The sequence below is a fragment of the Antennarius striatus genome, chromosome 5, assembly GCF_040054535.1.
Source record: "Antennarius striatus isolate MH-2024 chromosome 5, ASM4005453v1, whole genome shotgun sequence".
Taxonomy (NCBI): Eukaryota; Metazoa; Chordata; class Actinopteri; order Lophiiformes; family Antennariidae; genus Antennarius; species Antennarius striatus.
Window position 1 is genome coordinate 2057786 of NC_090780.1, and position 20156 is coordinate 2077941.

At 40.1% G+C, this 20156-nt stretch overlaps 1 protein-coding gene across 4 annotated transcripts in view; it reads left to right on the top strand.

The window, feature by feature from the left end:
- Positions 1–20156, top strand: part of tox2 (TOX high mobility group box family member 2) — a 96264-nt gene that overhangs the window by 14854 nt on the left and 61254 nt on the right. For all 4 annotated transcript variants that reach the window (XM_068314304.1, XM_068314306.1, XM_068314303.1 and 1 more), the window contains exon 2: positions 17114–17206. In XM_068314304.1, coding sequence (XP_068170405.1) covers positions 17114–17206 — 93 coding nt within the window. The remainder of the gene's footprint in view (positions 1–17113; positions 17207–20156) is intronic.

Sequence of the window (20156 nt, forward strand, 5' to 3'; positions counted from 1 at the left end):
CCAACTCATCTCACATTACGATGACATTTCTTATTTTCTCTTTATTTTTGAAGACAATACTCTCTTTCTAAGGAGCATCAGGAACTTCATACATCACTTTTAATTTAATTTGCATTCCAAGGACTCCTGCTTCTTGATATGTTTCCACAATTAAAGAGTTTTTTTCTATCATCGTTCACTCGGTTAGTGCATAAAGTGACAACTTTTGCTGGTTTGACATCAAGGTGATGAATAAGCTAATTGGGGATTAACAGGTAACAAGTGAAATAGGTGAGACGAGTGCTGAGCTCCTCTCAGCGTCAAAGTCTGCTGTGACATTTCTTTCTTCTCGGCTCTGCTCACCTGCCATCCTTTTGTTTCTACCTCCTTGGATTCTCATCCTCTTGTCTTCACTCTGTTGCGTTTCTCTTCTTTCTTTCTCTCTCTCTCTCTCCTTTTTTACTCCCTCTTCTTCCCTGGCTGCCTCTCATCATCCTGTATTAGTTGCAAATGCAGAACTAAATGGCTGTGACAACGCTCTCAGATGCTCCAGCTGCTACAGATTTACCGAGTTATCAAAGTAATGTACTGTGATTAAAAATGCTAATTTTGCCTAAATGGTACGCCGGCTTACACCCTGTTTTTTCAGATGCTGATTTAATTGCATGGAAAAGAGAAACAAGGGCTGATGATTCAATCTTTTCAGCCAATTGCTTCAGCACACAAAAATTAATTACCTCATGGTACAGAACTATTGTTTGGTCTTCAAATGTGAAATGACAGTGGGATTTTTTTTATTTATTTTTTTACTAACTAATTAGAGCATTTGCTGTAGAATCATTCCAGATGTGCTGTGGACAAATGCACACTTACAATAGTGTTATCTGTTTTTAAAAAAAAATAAAATTTATATGACATCTCAGGAAGCTCACCTCAGGCCATAATCTGTGAGAAGAAGAAGAAAAAAAAACTTTGGAATCCTTATCTTGCTGCTGAAGCAGACATCTCTGTACATGTAGTTTAGTTCTGGATCCTCATTTAAAGCGCAGATTTTTAATGAAGAAGGAGAAAGTTTCTCTTGCTGATGTTTTTTTTTTCATTGTGTCCTTGTCTACTCTGAATAATTTTGTTACCCCTGGGGGTTGGGGGGGGGGGGGGGGTTTGTTAAGTCTGCTTTCTTTGGCTCATTTTGGCCTTTCAATATGCATTCATGTATTTGTTTTCACTGGACAAACATCATTCATTTTAGGAAGCTTGTATGATGCATTTCTCTCACACAATTATAATCTTTATCCTTACTTCTAATTCAAACATTGAGTTTCTGTTGCTACAGTTATTTTTGTAAAATATGCATGCTAAATCATCACCTTCAAAGGACAGTGTTAAATTTTTATTTCTGTTAGTTTGACTCTGCTGTCTCTGCAAGATGACCAGCTTAAAAGTTTATTTTGATCGCCTTCAGAAAGACAAAAAAAAAGTCATTGTTCCTGTTGTTGCTACTTTTGCAACCTTTCCTCCTGATCCTATAGGTGAGCGTGGGAAATATCTGCGATCACGTCTCTTCCTCACTGGAAACAAGCGGCTCGTACGCGGAGTGAGCAGCCCTGAGCTTCCAGATGTCCGAGACATAACAGAGGCTTGTCAGCTCTGTGGCGGGGGGCTGTAAATGGGTCACCCTCCTTGATATCACACAGCTCCTTCACAATGACCCCTCTGTTCTCCTGATATTACTGCGCACCAGGTGGCTCGCTCTGAAAAGTCACGGACAACACAAACTATGAGCCGCGTGCATTTATGAGTAGTCGAGTAAAAAAACAAAACATGGAAATGAAAATGCACACATGTCATGTTTTTATTTGATGCTTTTTACTGCATCGACCAATCCAGGAACACTTTCTCACAGAGATCGCTGATAAAAAAAAAAAAAAAATATATATATATTTTGAATTTTTCTCCCCTGTGATGCAGACCAGGAAGATGCATGATCCACTTCTTCCTGTGCAGCACATGCATGCTTTATATATATATATATATATATATATATATATATATATATATATATATATATATATATATATATATATATAAAAGCATGCATGTGCTGCACAGGAAGAAGTGGATCATGCATCTTCCTGGTCTGCATCACATATATATATATATATATATATATATATATATATATATATATATATATATATATATATATATATATATATATATATATATATATATATATATATATATATATATATATATATATAACATAACATGCTATGTGAGGAGCTCTGCAGCACAGAAGTGGGAGGGTGGGAACCAAAAAGAGAGTGAGGGGGGGCTGGAGGGTGGCAGTTCAGTGATTTCTGATTTATGGTTTGATTACAGTCTTTTCCATCCGGCTGTATTTTGCCTGCAACACGTGAACTTTTTTTGTCACATGGCCTAGTGGTGCAGTAAGCTTCGGCTCATTCTGCCCCCCACCCCCCCCCCCTCAAAATGAAATACACATTTGCACACATGCACCAATATGGGGTTGCATTCAGACACACAGTCACATGCACAAATACATCCTGACCGAGAGATAAAAATGGAGAATGGCTCTTTTCAGTCAGCTGAGCAATCTCCCCCTTTTTCCAGCAGCTTGGCAACTATTCAATACCATTACCTCCTACAGGGAAATAATATTGATATTCATCAATGTACCCAGTAAAGGGACAAAAAAAAAGCGTTTCACTACAAAAGGCTGTGATTTGAGCACAGGTGTCCGCCATCCAAGGAACTCATGAAAATGAATATCAGCGTATTTATTACATTTCATCTCGAATGTCATCTTGAAAAAGTAGTAGAACATTTTGGACAATGCGGCGTCTTTATCCTTTAGCTGTGCGGGTATTCTCATCTGAAAGCTGCATTCCATTAACTGTCAAGGAGTGATCACGGCTTTGGTGAGAAAGAAACACACTAGTGGGCTTTCTGTATTTGCCATTAGTGGGGTTTTTTTCTTCTTTTTTTAAATACTATCGACCCACCTGCATTAGACCAGTATTGGTGTATGAATAGGATGAAAGCTGCCCCCCCGAAAAAAGCTAGTCAGTGATATCAAGTCTCCCCAGACATCCATTCCACTGCCTTTCATTCTTCTCCTCAGTCCTCTTTTGAATCCTCTAACTGCACATTCTGTAGTAGGGACTCCTGAGCCCTAGTGTGTGTGAAGCACATTCAAAATTCACCTTGTCACTCAGGCTGGTTATGAAACGCTCTAAAATCCAGCTGAGAATTGAGGTCTTGATGTGCAGCTGATTCCAGCAAACAGAACACAAGGAGTGGAGCTGTGGTAGCAGATGGAAGGTAAATCTGGAATGGACGGAGTTTTGATTCATCTCTGTTAGCTATTATTTATCTGCAAAATCAAGACAACAGCAAAGATCCAATTCATCTTTATTTATCTTGTTTTGTAATGAAAGATCACTAAACTAGCAGAGAGGGCGCCGTGGTTACCGGGCTTCCCTTTTGTTGTGGGTCTGGACTGATGAAAACCAGCAAACCTGAGCTGAACCTTCTTGTTTGCTTAGTCCAGGACAAACACAACAGGTCTGTGTGTGTGTGTGTGTGTGTGTGTGTGTGTGTGTGTGTGTGTGTGTGTGTGTGTGTGTGTGTCTGATTACTCTGCTGGTGTCGAGTTAAAAGCAACACTAGCCGCAGTAGCCAACAATCTGCCACATCTGTAACAATAAGGTCATAAAATTCCGATAGCTGAAAAAAGGGAAATATGTTCGTTATTAGATGTTAGATTCTACATCGGAAGGATGTTTAGTTTATTAACACGACAAAGAAGCTGACAGCGCGTCTTCTAGCAGCACCGACATTTTATATGTCGGTCGTCAGCTGCCAGGGAAATACCCCTTTAAAGGTTTTTGGGTATAGTTTTCTTTGATATGTCCAAATTTCTTTTCATCTTTTTTTTCGTAAAACGGAAAATATAATAAAAAAAAAAAATCAAGAACCACTAAGGTTATTATTTTCCATTGCACCAGATTTTTTTTTTTTCTGCTTAGTTTGGACAAATTTTTTGTTTCTGGGTTCTCGACAGTGATCATTCAAGCTTACCATAAAGAAGGTCCTCTTGTAATGTTGACAGCTGGCTCCTCTCAGAGAGATGTGACAAAGACTTGTAGAGAAGGTTCAAACGAAGAGCAGATAAAGGGTTTGTTTTTGTGCTGTTTTTAACATTTTTAATCCGAGTTTAGCATGTTTTTTTAAAATTGTTGAAATCCTAGAAATACATTTTTTAGTTTTGGGGTACAACATAATAGATAAAAGAAAAGAAATAAACCTGATTGTGCTCAGAAATATTTCAAATTAACACTTTGGGAAACCTGATGTTAGAAACCTGTGAACACATGAGAAATGAGCGACGGTTGAGCTCCGTTAACGGCAGGTATATTTGAATATGAATGTCCCCAACTGAAAGGTTATGCCCCATAAAGAGGGGGGAAATGATTTGAGTGAAGCGTGTCGTGGGGAGAAATGTCAGAGTGAGAATGGCAGGAAATATGTTAGTGACAAGGAAAAAGCTGCCCCTGGTATTCTAGAGCCCTGATGAGTAAAAATAGGGCATTGGGCAAGAAGGCAGGAAACCAGCAGAGCGAGGCCTCTAGTAGGAATTTCTTCTGGGGAGCAGAGATAAGGGACTTAACTCCCTCCTGTCTGGACCAGCTGACTTCAACTTGTGACATGTGATCACTGATCACGTATGTAGAGATGGATGGAGGAAGGAAGAGGAGATTGAAAAATTGAATAAATGATTTGAGCGCTGACTATGAGACATTCTAAACGCTTTTTAAATTTTTTTTTTTTTTAGCATTTTGCAGTGACTTCTCAGTTACTGAGCATCGACAGAACTTTTTTAAATAGGTTAAAACTTTTGATGGAAATCAAAGATTGCTCACTGGAGGACTATCACATGCAAAGCACTCACACGCACACACACACACACACACACACACACACACACACACACACACACACATGCACACATGCTCATTGAGGTAATGGTTCAGGGGTGGAAAGTACCGTGTGCGTGAGGTTCCTCAGGTTAAAGAGTGGAAGTCAGACAATAAACAGTGGCCTTATCAGACTCCAGGCAGAGCTTCCAACCTCATAGCCCGACTGCTAGAAACAATATGACCTGTACACCACTCACCTCTGCCCCCCCGCCCCCCACCACCACCCCACCTCTGTAAATATGCAATTTATTTTAGAAGATTTGACGCGGTGTCAAGGTTATTTCGCTTCATCCCAACGATCATCCTGCTTCGTTTGATTTCAAACAAACTCACGTGACGCCGCAGAGACGTCAGGCCTGATTTTAGTATGAGATGGATGCAAGCAGAGAAGATGATTTTCACGTGTGTTAATCATGCTGGTTTGTGTGTGTGATGCAGCAGGTTTCGGACTGGTTCTCAAACATCTATGCAGTTAGAAGACCGACCGGTTCTTACGAACTGTTTGTGTCTCGGGAGCACCCGAGGATCTTGTGCAGGGACGGAGTGGAACGTGCCAAACATCCACTCGAGGAGGCTGAAAATAGATCCAGTCCAACAACAGAAGCATTCATTTATGATTTTATTTCTCCTCTGAGAGCAGGACGAGACGCCGTCCTTTGTTCTAATGATCAACCTTCATGTCATCAGTTTCTTAAAGGATTAAGAGGAAGTTAAGCAGCCGGTAAAACTTTTGCTGTTTGCTTACTGGCTGAGCTGATGAGTTGACAGGATTCTGAATATAAGTTACTGAGAAATTAAAACTACCAGGATGTGAGAAGATAGCATTCTTTTTCCACCTGTCTTGCGTCCTTTTAGCATTGAGAGTCTTCTGTCGTGTTTAATGACCTTTAATGAGAGAGAAGTGAAACAACACAAAGCCATGAAGGTAGAGATCAGCACCTCATTTAAGAGTTTCATATCCAGAGTTTTGAGACAGTTTAGTAGCTCTGACTGAAATGTGCTCTATGATAATTAGAGGTGAAAGACAGGAGTGCTTACATTGACCAGAAGGAAAGGTGTTACATTATTTTCTGCACTATAAGGCGCACCTAAAAGCCTTTAGTTTCCTCAAAACCCGACAGTGCGTCTTATAATCCAGCGCACCTTATATATGAAAAAAGTTTTAAAATAGTCTATTCATTGAAAATGATTTCTCATCTCTCAGCTGTAACCTCAACCCCACTGCTGTTGCCTATGATTATGAGGTGCACCTTCAATGAATGACCTACTTCAAAACTTTTTCCACAAATAAGGACCATTGGAATATAAGGCGCGCTGGATTATAAGGCACACTGTCGGTTTCTGTGAAAATTAAAGGCTTTTAGGTGCGCCTTATAGTGCGGAAAATACTGTAGTTTCTCTTCTATGAGCCTTATCATGCTGTTCCCCCTATTCTGGGGAAAACAGTTTTAAAGGTGTGCCTTTCAACCAGGTGCGCCTTATAATCCAGTGCGCCTTATATATAAAAACAGTTTTAAAATATGCCATTCATTGAAGGTGGATCTTATAGTCCAGTGTGTCTTATAGTGCTGAAACTACTGCACATACGCGCCCTTACGTGTCCTTGTTGGTCTTTTTGAGGACAGCTCCTTCCCTCCAGCGACGCGTCTCCAGGAGACAATAACCTAAATACCTGTCAGATTTCTCTCCATGTTGCTTCACCTCGCTCTGTCTTTGTGATCCCATTCCACCTTTGCTTCTTTCCTCTCTTCTCTCTCCCCCCGTTCTTTCTATCCCCCATGCCTCCCCCGTCTTACCTCCAAACTCCCTCATGGTCACTCTGGTAAGTGATTGCTACATTTCATCTGGCGGTAAATCGGTCGTCAGTCCACTGAGCTATCATTATGCAAATGATGGGCAATTCAATTTTAGCCGGTCGGAGGGGGAATTTCTAATTAGGGTGAGCCACGGCACTTGAGATGGAGAGTAAGATGTAAAGGCAAGAAGGAGGGGGGAGAAAGGAGGGAGACAGGAGTGAGGAAGAGGAGGAAGGAGAGGGTGAGAAGAGAGGAATTATCCATCAAAGAAATCAACACCTGCATCGCAATTACTCTCTTAAGTTGTGTGAGTCTCCAGCCTCCTGGTCCTCCTATTGTTTCTTCTCTTCCTTCTCCAATTAATTTTAATAAGGCAGCGTCTTCTGAAGAGGATTCCGATAAAAGTTTCATCTTGGTCTCGGTCAGATTTATGACGCCGTCACGATGGGAACCTCTGAAAGAGAATGACGGAACTTCCAAAAAAACCATGAAATCACACTGATACTCAACTTTTTGTGACACTCGTGAGCAAATACTCATAAGTTTAATAAATATCTACCTTTGACTCATTTTCTGCTTCGGCGAGTCACTGTGGCGAGTCATCGGATCGTAACGAGTCAGAGCTTTAGAGGGGCGTTGTGCGTTTTATCTGAATATGAATCACTTTGTCTTTATTTGATGTGTTGCAGAGTTTATTCTTGGAAGTTTGGGTCAAATATTCAGAGTTTCAAGCCTGAGAATAAATTATGCAGTGTAATGAGTGCTTGAGGGAAAGTTTTCTGATGATAAAATGATACACACACTTCAACCAGAGTTGGAAATCATAACTAATTATTATGATCAATGTTTTGATTAGTTTCCTAATGTGTGATTAATTGTTTTGTCTATAAAGTACAAGACAAGAAGGGAAAATCACAATTTCAGGGTCATTTTTAAACCTCGTTTTCAACAGAAATAATTAAAACAAATACACTGAAAAAAGTGGCTTTTTTTCCACATTTCAGAAGCTGAAGCACAGAAATGTGATTTTTTTTTTCTTAACAGGCTGACTCAAATGATTATCAATTTTCAAAAGAGTTGCTGATTAATTTTCTGCTTTTGGAAATAATTTATTATTCAACAAATTCTTTTAACTTTTTGAGGATTTTCCTTTCAAAGCTGACTGAAGGTTTTACTCTTGATTATTTCCTCTCCAATTTCATTTTGTTGATTTAAAATATAGAAATGATTTCTTATTGATTCTTGCGACTTTAAGGAGCCTTAAAATCCATTCTTCAAGTGGTTTTCACTTACAGTTTTGTCTGATGTAACCTGACGCTACTTCTTTATAGTCTTATTGTGCAGAGAAGCAGAATGAGTGGTGATGAAGCCGTGTTACACAGTCAGGGCTGCACATCATTACCTCACTCTGCACAATGAGCCAATAATGAGACGAGCGCCATCGACTATTATCACCGTGATGATCATGTACATGATCATTATTACACACATATACCTTGATTATCACCAATTTACTTTTACATTAATGCAAATGCAATTAGTGTATTCATGACCATTTAAGGATAAGCAAATTCCAAATTTGTGTTTTCAGTCTTTCTTATGGTACATTTTTAAAGTGATTAAAATAGCTTTTGACTCAAAATCAGAAATAGTTTTTTTTACAGAAACGGGGCCAGTATAATGGGGTATTACTTTTTTTGTTGGTTTTCTTGTCATGAAATTTTTGTCACGACTGAATTCTGTTCTTCTTTCAGAGGACGAGGAACGTCTCATTTTGATTGAATTAATTAGATTTACCTAAAAACTGGGCTGTTTGTGTTTGTACGTGTTAGCTCTGAGTTAGCAGCTGTTTAATGTGGAATTTATATGTTCATTTTGGTCTATGTGTGTGTGTGTGTGTGTGTGTGTGTGTGTGTGTGTGTGTGTGTGTGTGTGTGTGTGTGTGTGTGTAAAAAACTCTGTACACACCCATGTGGGCGTTTTGACTGTTTTGCCCATCCACACATATCTGAACATGTGTAGGTGTATGAATGTGTCGAGTATCAGCCATACATTCACACACACACACACACACACACACACACACACACACACACACACACACACACACACACACACACACACACACACACACACACACACACACACACACACACACACACACACACACACACACACACACACACACACACACACAGAACAGAGGATTCAGCTGAGATCAGCAGCTCACCCCAGGCTGTCAAATATTCTGTCAGCACAGCCGAAGAATCACAATTGGACTCTTTGGGAGGCATTAATTCAAAGCAGCGTAACAATGCTCTCTGAAACCAAATCAACGGCCTGTAGTCAGCATATCAAGCCTCAGCTAACTCTCTCCCTCTGTCACTCCATCTTTCTCTCTTCTGGCTCCCTCTGTCACTTGTCTTTTTCTCGTCTTCCTTCTTCTTCCTCTCTCTCCCTGTCTCTCCTCTTCGATGTGTGATTGAACTTCTAAGCATGATTTACTGCACGACAAAACCTCACATAACTTTATTTCTAATAACTTTATTTTGAGTAAATTCATCACAACCGATAATGAAAGCTTTCAAATAAAAGTGGAGCAGCATTGATTCAACGTTAACTGTAATGTTTTAAATGCATTTAAACCATATTTACCGCCCAAATTATAATTAGCTTCATTGTTTTTCAATTTTTTTTTAGTCGTGCTCTTTTCTTTATCTGATTATCAGAATGTTCTCTATCATTGAAAAAAAATACAGATGGTGTTATTTTTGCGGTTATATTCGATTTTTTAAAAATCAGATGAAAAGCAGTTTCTGCTCTGCACAGCAATCCTAATTTCTTAAGATTATTTCAGTGCAGCTCCCTCCTGCACTGAAATAATCTAGCCTTTGTGTGCACCTCCCTTGGAAAAAAAAAAAGGAAAAGAGAAAATCCCCTTCTTTTTATTAGCTGAATCGTCTCCCAGCCATCTGTTTTCTGCCTGTAACACACTAGTTGTGGCCGGTGCTCTGATTGTCAGTTGTTGGCTTTACGTTGTATTTTTTTGTAACGCCATGTTGTTTTTGCCTTCAGGAAACCACCTCATAAAAAAAAAAAAAAAAAAAAAAAAAAAAGAGGGCTTCTGAAAAAAAAAGAAAGAAAAAACATAAACGAAAATTAAGTTTCTATTCTGTCGGTCGGAGAGCGAGGGCAGCGACAGCACTTTATTAACGCGCTGCATCGCAATCCTGTGTGAGTGTAATAAAACAAAAAAAAAGGAAGCTGTGTTTGTCAGAAACAAAACATTTCCACCCTACGTTCTGTTCTATAGTGTTGTACAACCGTTTTTTTTTTTCATTTGGAAGCTGCTTTTCATGTAAATTATTAATTAACACAACTAGTATACATGGAGCTGGATTACGTTTTCTTTCATTTCAAACTGAACTACTCTAGTATTTAATTTTGCGCTTTGATGATTCACAGAACAAAACCGTGACCGCTGACTGAAATTTTTAACTTCAGTCACTCTTTAATTACAGATATACTGTATATATTTTAGTCCATTTTCTTGTGTGGAAAATTAAAAAAAAACAAAAAAAACAATTCACTCAGTAATCCAGGCAACCACCTGGACTTTGAATTGAAGTGTTGGGACAGTTTTAAATTGTTCTTTAGACTCTGCTTAACTGAATACTACATTATTGTACAGTGGATAGCGGTTACGCTTTCTGTGGCAGCTTCTGCACGTAGACGCAAAGTCAGACAGAACAAAAGGGAGGAAGAAGAAGAAGAAGAAGAAGAGCTGCGATGGTTTCAGAAAGGTTCAAGGAAGGACTTTGGACTTCAAACTTCGTTGCAGATGCAGTTTGTATTTCATGCTCAGCACAAAAAACATTACATCTTTCACACCTGCAGACAGTTTACATGTCATATATTCACACATGTTGGGCTGTGTGGGCATCTGAAAGGAACCCGACTTCCCAGCTGCCCATCGAAAGGTCACAGTTATGGATTGGAACCCACTGGTTTCCAGCTGTAAACCTTCAATAAGTACAATGGTTAAGGTGAAAGTTAGAGTCAAGGTAAATAACTAGTACAATATTAATCAGGTATAGACAATGAGTGATTTGTGTGAAAAGCAGCATTTGATTTACTGCATTGTGTTCATTTCAGTGTTTGGAGACTGAGCTGAGAGGAAGCAGAAATGGAAGTGTAAGAAAGATAAATATGTACTTATGGATAAAAGAAAGGAAAGTTACAGCGCACACGCTGGTGTATTGTGCTCATGAATACATTGTAATCTGTGTTGACCGTCGCTGCAACGAAAAGATAATGGAGGAAAAAAAAAAAGAGGAAGCTTGGAAAGACAATGTTTGTAATAAAACAAACAAACAAAGAAAGAAAGTCATGTCAGATTAAATCGGTGAGGTTTCATCATCAGATATTTCCACTTTACGCTGGCGGTGGATGGAGAGCCTCTGTTAAAGCTGTGGTCAGCTATAAATAGCCTCAAACGCTGGTGTTGACTGGATATTCCCAGTGGTGTGATCAGTAGTTTTAGTGTCAGCAGTGGCCTCAGGCAGGTAGCCCCTGGGTTCATGTCCTGGTTATGGTCCAGCTGCTTAGCCCTTTGTTGACAGCTCTTACACACACACACACACACACACACACACACACACACACACACACACACACACACACACACACACATACAAGTGAACACGAGTTTGAAAAATGAAATTACATGCAAACAACACGCTTCCTAATGAGAATATGCCAATAAATTACTGCAAACGTGTATATAGGGAGGTACACAATCCATCAATACTCATGTGTTTTTGCAATTCAGCTCTGTAGCTTCCACTCTCCGGTAATCAATGCTTTGTATTGATCTACTAGATTACACAAGTACGCTATTAATAATAGACTGACCGCATTTCCATACCCAAACATGTAGCCGTGAGTTATGGAAGTTACTTCTAGCTGTGTTGTGTAGTTAAACTCCTGTGGTTAAATTTAATGTCAGTGTTGGATTGGGATTATAGATAATCTGTGGAGAATTAACATTAGGTTACGTCAGTGTGATCGCACACCTTTTGCAAACAGAAAAAAACGTATGAACTAAAAAGTTTCACACATTAACCACACTGCAAATGAAATTTGAATCATTCTGTTATAAGCAAAAACAACAAGACAATATCACACTGCGCACTTCGCCCATAACAGAGAGTGATTCATTCTATATGTAAACCAAAGCTGCAGACTCTCACTGGTTTTGTTTCAGAATAAAGTCTATAAAAAAAGCCACTGAAAAAGTGATTCATACTCTTGTTATTGACTGTTTTGACCACCGCGGCTAGAAATCGGAATTAAATGATGTCATGTGTTTACGCAACGTCATTGACAGTGATGATATTTTACTGGTTGAAGCAGCAGAAGTGAACAATGCGGGCATTCAGTGACGATTTGGAATTGATTTTATTGATCGTCTGATATCGGTGTCCGTGCATACAGTACATACAGTAAGAGACTCCAGATTCCCTCATCCGTGCATGTGTGTGTGTGTGTGTGTGTGTGTGTGTGTGTGTGTGTGTGTGTGTGTGTGTGTGTGTGTGTGTGCATTCATCTCTGTGTACCATAGATGAGTGATAGGGTTTCTTCATAAGCCGGTCTGGGCCTTGCATTCCTCTTGTCGGTGGAGCCTTTCAGCTAATCTGGGAAGAATGTTGGCTGCAGACACACATGTGTTCCATTAAGTCCAGATCTGCGTAAATAATATAACACGGAGCAGCTAACGTTACAGGTAACTGTACCCCCACAGCTGTGCTCATGGCTTTACAGTGCCCCCCACCACCACCCACCATCCCACCTATACAAGGGCGAAGCTGATTTCATAATGAGTGGATGCATTACGGTGTCTACGATGCTTCAGGCTGCTGATTTTAGAAATATTAAGATGATGATGATGATGATGAATATGTATTAGATGACACAGCCTGACAAATATTGGATTTTTATTGCGTACTGAGAATAATGAAGATCTGCTGACTGTTATTAAATATAAAGAGATAACGGCCCCTTTTTTATTCACTCATGCCTAATCCAAAATGAAACACACAACCTTGTAAGTATAATTTAAGGTTACTGGATTTATAACACTCAAACATGTCGATTTTTTTGGATCTGGATTTTCCTTTAGATCTGTAGCAATCTTAACGTATTTTAAAACATGCCATAAAAAAATTCAATGGTGTTTTATTTTTTATGAGAAAAGCTGAATTTTTTACCTGAGGAATTTAAAATAAATAAATAAATACATACATACATACATACATACATACATACATACATACATACATACATACATACATACATACATAAATACAGCCTCCCAGATCTGCCCCTTTGTCTAGCTCTGCAGTGAAATTTAATGGGGTCTGCTTTGATCCGAGATCCATCCCCCCCTCCAAAGGTTCACTGAAATCAGTAGTCAGTAGTGATTCTCAGTCATCCAGGTCATGGTGGATCCCTGTGTTGGAAGAAGTCAGCTGGACTTGTAGGAAAAGCCTTGAAAGCTTCAAGCTTTTCCTACAAGTCCAGCTGATTTACTTTGTGTGTTTGTCTCCTGTTGCTGACAATCCAGCCAACCACCCAACAAACAGAGTGCAACGGTTAACATATTGTAGTAGAACTAGCAGGAAACCGTGGAAATTCCCCGATAAAACAATAATATCAGACTTCATACCAAACATATAAAAAGAATAAATAGCTACCTTGTTCTATGGAGCAAGATAGATAGTAAATAAAAATGGTGAAATGCTTATTGGTTGATAAGCTTTAACCCACTGAATGTATAGCATATTTTTTGTATATCCCATATTCATCGGCTCTGGCTAAGCAGGACTTCTCTTTTTGTGACGCGATCCTTTCCTCTCTTTCAGTCGGAGTTTCAATCAGAATTCTTTGTTTTCTGTGTCGTTCCTGCTTTTTGGACTCTCTGCTCAAAAACGTGAACATTGTTAAATCAGTTGTTACACTCTAAATGATGTTAACTGAAGTCCATGTATAAGAATTTCTTCTCCTAACATAACAGATGCCTTACGTCATATAGTTCACGAGATTCCTTCTGGCAGATGCGCCAGGATTGGTTGGGTGCTTGATTGACAGGTAGTGGGTGGAGTTGGTGACACCATGACAGTGTAATATATATACATGTATATAGGCGTAATACATAAGATTAATCAGAAACAGAATGTGAGCTGCACAGTTATATATATTTAGGACTTTATGTAGGTACCTTTAGTTCTCACAGAGAGGACTGAGCAAACAAGTGAACTCTGCTTTCTGCAGTCCTTGGTGAGAACTGTTGTGTGGGTGTTCTGGATTAAAACAAAAAAAAATAGAAAAGTGTTTGGACTCAGCATGGAGTGGAGTTGGGATGGTAAATGTCTAGTAGCATCTGGTTTGGTAGAAATATCCTAGAAACACCAAAAAAAAAAAAAAAAAACCAGCCTGAAAGTGAAAGAGAGGTTCCAGGGGTGAAGCGAGGGCCAGAAAACAAAAGAGACTTGTCAAAAGAACGAGTGCAGAGAACGACGCTTGATGCACTTTGCAAACCGTTGTGAGCCAGGAGAAGGAAACGTGAAGAGTTTGGCTGTTGCTGTTCTGGGTGCCAGCATTCCTAATGAGTCTGTCAGGGCCAGTTAGAGCAGCCAGGACTTCTTGTGTCCCCCCCCTTCAGGGCCGCAGACAGCTGTTATTAGCCCCCGTAATGGCATGCCACGGGGCCAGATTAGCCTGGCACACTGGAGAAATATCAAACATTCACTTACTCCAGCTCCTTCGCTGGCTAACACAGCTATTCTGTGAGGCATTCATTTAGCTGTGATGCTGGCAAACTACCTAACAAGGTACAGAAGAGAAAAGTCTCTACAGAGGGACGCTGGGAAAAAAAAAAAGTATGACTACAGGAGTTACAAGACGTATCAAACACAGCGTTTGATTTCAGTGACCTGGAATTACATGCTTAGATGTTAGGGGGGCGTGCATAAATAGCCTCGATCTACATATTTTGTTGTATGTACACTGTAGATTCACATTCTGATAAAAGACGTCGCAGATCCTGGAGGTTTCTGTGGATTTCAGGTCGACTTTGGGCGACTTTGCATTAAAGTTGAAAAGGAGAGTTCTGTTTAACCCTTACAGTCCTATGATCACGCCCCCGTGATCAGATCACATGATGTTTTTAAACCATTCATAACAAGTCTGTCATATGGATTGCTGTGCACATGTTAACGTGACAGTATAGATGTGAAACTGTCTTTTGGTTTTTTATTTGGAGCCGATTGACCCCGGAAAACTGGAGATATGATCGTTTACATTTGATCCACGACAAGCGGTTCAAACGGCTCCTTATAATCACACGGCAGGCGCCGTGTTTCTGTCCGTGTAGTCGCCATCGTACAAGCGGGGATGCATGTATTCACATGATTTTGTCACATGATGAAAACATGTACGTGATTGGTGCATTTTGTCACGTGACAGAAACATGTGTCACGATTCGTGCATCTGTCTTATTTTTAAAAACTCCTTTGAAGAGTGGCAAAAGTGACACAAACTGTATATAATTATGTTGGAAGCCTATGGCAACCTTTTTGGAGCTCAAAATCAATTCGATGAGCATGTTTTTGGTTTTTATGTGCAATAAAATACAATTTTTGCATTTCCGAATTTGACTGTGTCTATTTTGCCCCAATATGTCAATATAATAAGTTATGAGGAAATAAAAACTCTACATATAGCTTCATATCTCTTCATATAGCTGATTTTGTGCTGAAGATAAACATACCAAGGCACAATAGGTCAATCATTACGTGAATCCCATCGACGTCCTCTCGTCTCTTCATAATGAGCACAGGGACTCCAGAGGTTATGCAGCAGGTACCCTGGCCTCAGGGGGAGGAGCCAGCGGCGTGTAGTCGACCAGTGACGTGCACTGGTGGACCAGCTTTCTGTGCCTCACAGAACAATAATTACAGGTTATAAATCATGGCGTTTGATTTTATGGAGAAGTTTGATGTATAGTATGTTACATACTGCATGTCTGGCATACATCGCCTGTAGGTCGGTGGTAATTGCTAAGCACTCAGACCTATAAACTGGATCTATGAAGGTGTGTGAAACAGGCTGTGCTCACGCGGATTGGGTTGTGTTTGCCTACGGGGTGTGACGTCAAGTAGAACTTGTGTCTGTACATGTTTTCTCACTCACCTTTTAAATATATTCAAATACTCAACATCGCAATTTGCATCTTCATGATTACACGTGTGTGTCTGGGTTTTGTGTGTGTGTGTGTTTTGATTGTGTGTTTTGATGAGGCGATGGTAAAAAGAACAGCAGAAAGCGAATTAAAGGAAAGGTGAGAAAGAGATAATGTGATTTAATTTTTTTTTGCATCGTTTTTTCTCTTAATGATCTACATCCTCATTAAGGAATTAAACAACATAATAATCAGTTCAGGTAGATCCCTCTAATATCAGTGTAAAGGATTTGCTAATTCATCACTTAAATAGTCAATTAATAGTCCTTCTTTAATTGGAGGACAGAAACAGCACGAGATATTAGCGCTCTATCGACGGAATATCAAGAAGTCACAGAGATGAGAGTGAAGTGAGGAGGGAGATGAAGAGAAGCAGCGAGGTAGGGAAAGTGAGATTTGGAGTGAATCCTGGGATGAACCCCCGCTGTGGTTGAAGGCCGCGTGGTGAACCCCACTGAGCTGCACCAGCGCTCCCTGGCAGGCGCCACTTGTTGTGAATCATTAGCCCCCCCCCAACTATTGAGGGCTTTGCCTTCGCTCTTTCAGTTGGTGTTGTGGAGAAACCGACACGGGGGAGTACAGGAGTGAGGCGTCGAAGCCGATGCGCTGTAATTATTAGCTACGTAACGTATGGAATGATGGAGTCAAGAGGGGTACGGTGGGGCAGAGCATGGGGGAGTCCGACTGCTAAACACTGGTTTAGCTCCATTGGTGCCAACCTGATTCATTTATTGTGTGTGTACATCACCGCCAGGCAGTGTGTGTCTTTGGAACTCAACAGAAATTTATGAAACTATAACTCTTTCAAAATTAGGACTCTAAGAACTATAACGTGTTTGATTCCTGCACTGCGGATGAGAAAAAAAAAAAATAGGTTGGCGCTTTGAAAACTCAACTTGAAACACCTTTAATGCAGTTGTGGAACTCCAGCTTGTGCTTTAATGCATTAATGTCTGTCATGCTGAATTATGTGTAAAAAAAAAAAAAAATATATATATTATATATATATATTTAATATCTCTCTCCTCCTCCAGAGCAGATACGGTGCTGCAGACCGAGGTGTGAGGCTCTACAGTTCCCTGCCCATGCGCCCAAACCCTGATGGCAAGAGACTGCCCTCTACTGGGGTAAGATTCATCTCTATTAGCCTATCTCTGCCCCCCCCCCCTGCCTTTCAACCCAACTCAAGCACCCCTTGGTCTCCTTGAGGGTTCAGTCCCATGATATAAAGCAAGGGTTGAGATCTGGGCTGGAATCATGGCCAACTCAGCTTTTCAGACATACACACTCACATCTTCTTCGTCCTTCTTCACCCGGTTGCCCCCGCTGACCTCCGATACACCTGATTAGTCCTCCTTCCAAAAAAAAAAAAATCAGCGGAAACCCCAAAACCCCAAATAAAGCCCCCATCTGACTTGGTGGTTTGTGTGTTGTGTGTGTGTATACCCAGTAGCTCCTCATTGAAGCGTCTCCCAGCAGCTGATTGGCTAACCGACCGTCTCCTGCTGCATTTGGTTCGCGCAGAATCAAGGCAGTAAGCTTCTGGATGCTGTGCCCCCACCTCTGACCCTTTAAGGTTCACAAATGCACAGAGATTTACAGTATTTCTGCATTATAAGGCGCACTGGACTACAAGGCGCACCTTCAATGAATGGCTTATTTTAAACCATTTTCATGTACAGTGGTACCTCTACTAACAAACGTCTCTACATACAACATTTTCTACTGACGAAACGCCTCAACAGGAAAATATTGCCTCTAGTTACGAAAGAAATTTCAAGTTATGAAAGGTAAAAATACAGTATGGGCTGATACGCACAGCTCCCAAAGGTTCCTGAACGCAACATTCTTATAGCTGCTCTGCCATTGGCTATTACCCAGCATCCTGCCATCCCATTGGCTAAGAGGGACCTCTGTGTGGAGCTAGATAGGTGTCTACGCAGCGTCCTCTTCATTCAGCCCTCGACCCATGAGGTGTTCTGATAGTTTTACGTAAATATATTAACTTTTAGAGTATTCACTATGGACCCCAAGAAAGTGACGGAGAAAAGAGGAAAAGAAAAGACGAAGAAAAGAGTTTTTTTGTCCGTACAAACAAAGCAAGAGATCATAGAAAAGCGTGAAAAAGGGATGCGTTTGGTTGATCTCACCAAAGAATATGGCCGTAATGCATCTACAATCACCACGTTATTAAAACAAGAGGAAGTTTAAGGAGTTTACCTAATTTTGTCCGGAACCAATTAATTTTGTAAGTAGAGGTACCATTATATATATACATGTATATATATATACTGGATTACAAGGCGCTCTGTCGTTTTTTAAGAAAATTAAAGGTTTTTAGGTGCGCCTTATAGTGCGGAAAATACTGTAAACATGTTGGTGTTTTTGGTTATATTTTGGTCATAAAGCATCACTTGAACAGTTAGATTATAATGTGGAGGACAAAACATCCAAAAAAGAGAAAACATTGATGGGATTATTGAAGTTTGGTAACTTTGACATGGTGCTGGAGCAGTAATTTCTTTTTTTTTTTGTTGATGACACCTTTCTTTTTATGTATTTAAATCAAAATATTAATGTAATGTTGTGTAAAATCATAATTAGATCTAGCTTGCTCGGCTCTTTTTATGCATTTATGCAACAAAAGGAGAGAAAATGAAAGAACAATAGAGTGAAAGGAGAGAATTTAATTTCACATGTCTTCCTTTTTTTTTTTCCATGTTTCATACCATGCGAGTGCTTTTTCTTGAATTATCTCTTTCGCTGCTCCGGGGCTCAATGAGAGGGAGAGGGTGAGAGCTGTGTAATATTGTTGGTGCGCACCTTTTTTAATTACAACAGAGATTGTATTGATGTCTCAGGCCATATGTCCTCAATCATTTATCAAGGGGAGGGGGGTGCTAACAAAGCATTTCTAAGAAACCCATCCTCTCCTAGGGGCTGGAATCATCCGTTATCTAAAGTGAATGTTGTTAATGCTGTTCTGTGGAGAGACCCACTTACAAATCACCACAACCAGTTCCTTGTCACTACATGTATGAGGAAGTTATGATGTATTTCCACTTTTAATCTGATCCTCTGTTACACAAATTAAAATCTGCATCCAACTCTGCATGGGGGAGTTTACAAGACGGTCCAATGATGGATGGAGGATTTAGAATTTCGTAACTTAAAGTCTGAAAACACAAACCACTGAACATGCAAGAGGAAACCAGATCGCATTTATCAGGTGCTCAGTGCAATAGCCCCCCCCGGCTCGACTCACCCCATCCTCCCCTTCCTTCCATCTTCCTTCCCCCCTGATCTGTATCTTCACTACAACTCATCCACCCTCAGTTCAGACACAAGTGTGGTTTGGTACTTCTGCAGCGACACCCCCCCCCATCCCCTCTTTTCTGTGTCAAACTAACCTCCAACTCCTGCTCCTAACCTCCATGTTTCCTGCCCATGCCCCCACCCCCCGCATCCACCATCTCTGCCCCCACAACCTTTAGCTTTACTTTCTTTCATCAGCAGAAAACCGACTGTGTACATCAACAGTTATTTTTTTGTTTTTTTGCGATGCTCCATGTAGAGCGCGTCACCCCCGGTGCTTCTGGGGGGGTCACGACCTTTCCATCCAAAATTATTTGAATGATTATTTCTTTAAAATTTGTGGATGAATGTGAACACAATTACAGAGAGCAAATGTTGTTAGAGTGTGGATTGAGAACATCGAGCTCAAATAATGGACATTTTTGGATCATTTAAGTTTTTAACCTCACAGACTAAAACACTAAATAAAGGAAATGTTAAATGTAAATGCGGGAACCGCATGTAATTATAGTTTAACAAACAGCTAGTCTGGATCCTTCTAGATTAGTTTGATTTTAGCGTTTTCCACATAAAGTATGTCTACATTCAGTGTTTCTTACCAAAAGGCATCATTTGTGGAGTTTAACATGATGAATAGGCTCAATGCATTTCCTTCAACATTGAATGTGGAATTTTTTTTCCACACATCTGAGTGTGATGTGTTTATTTACCTGCAGTTTTCTGTCTCTGAGCATTTTGCTGAAGCGTTGCTACATTTTTATT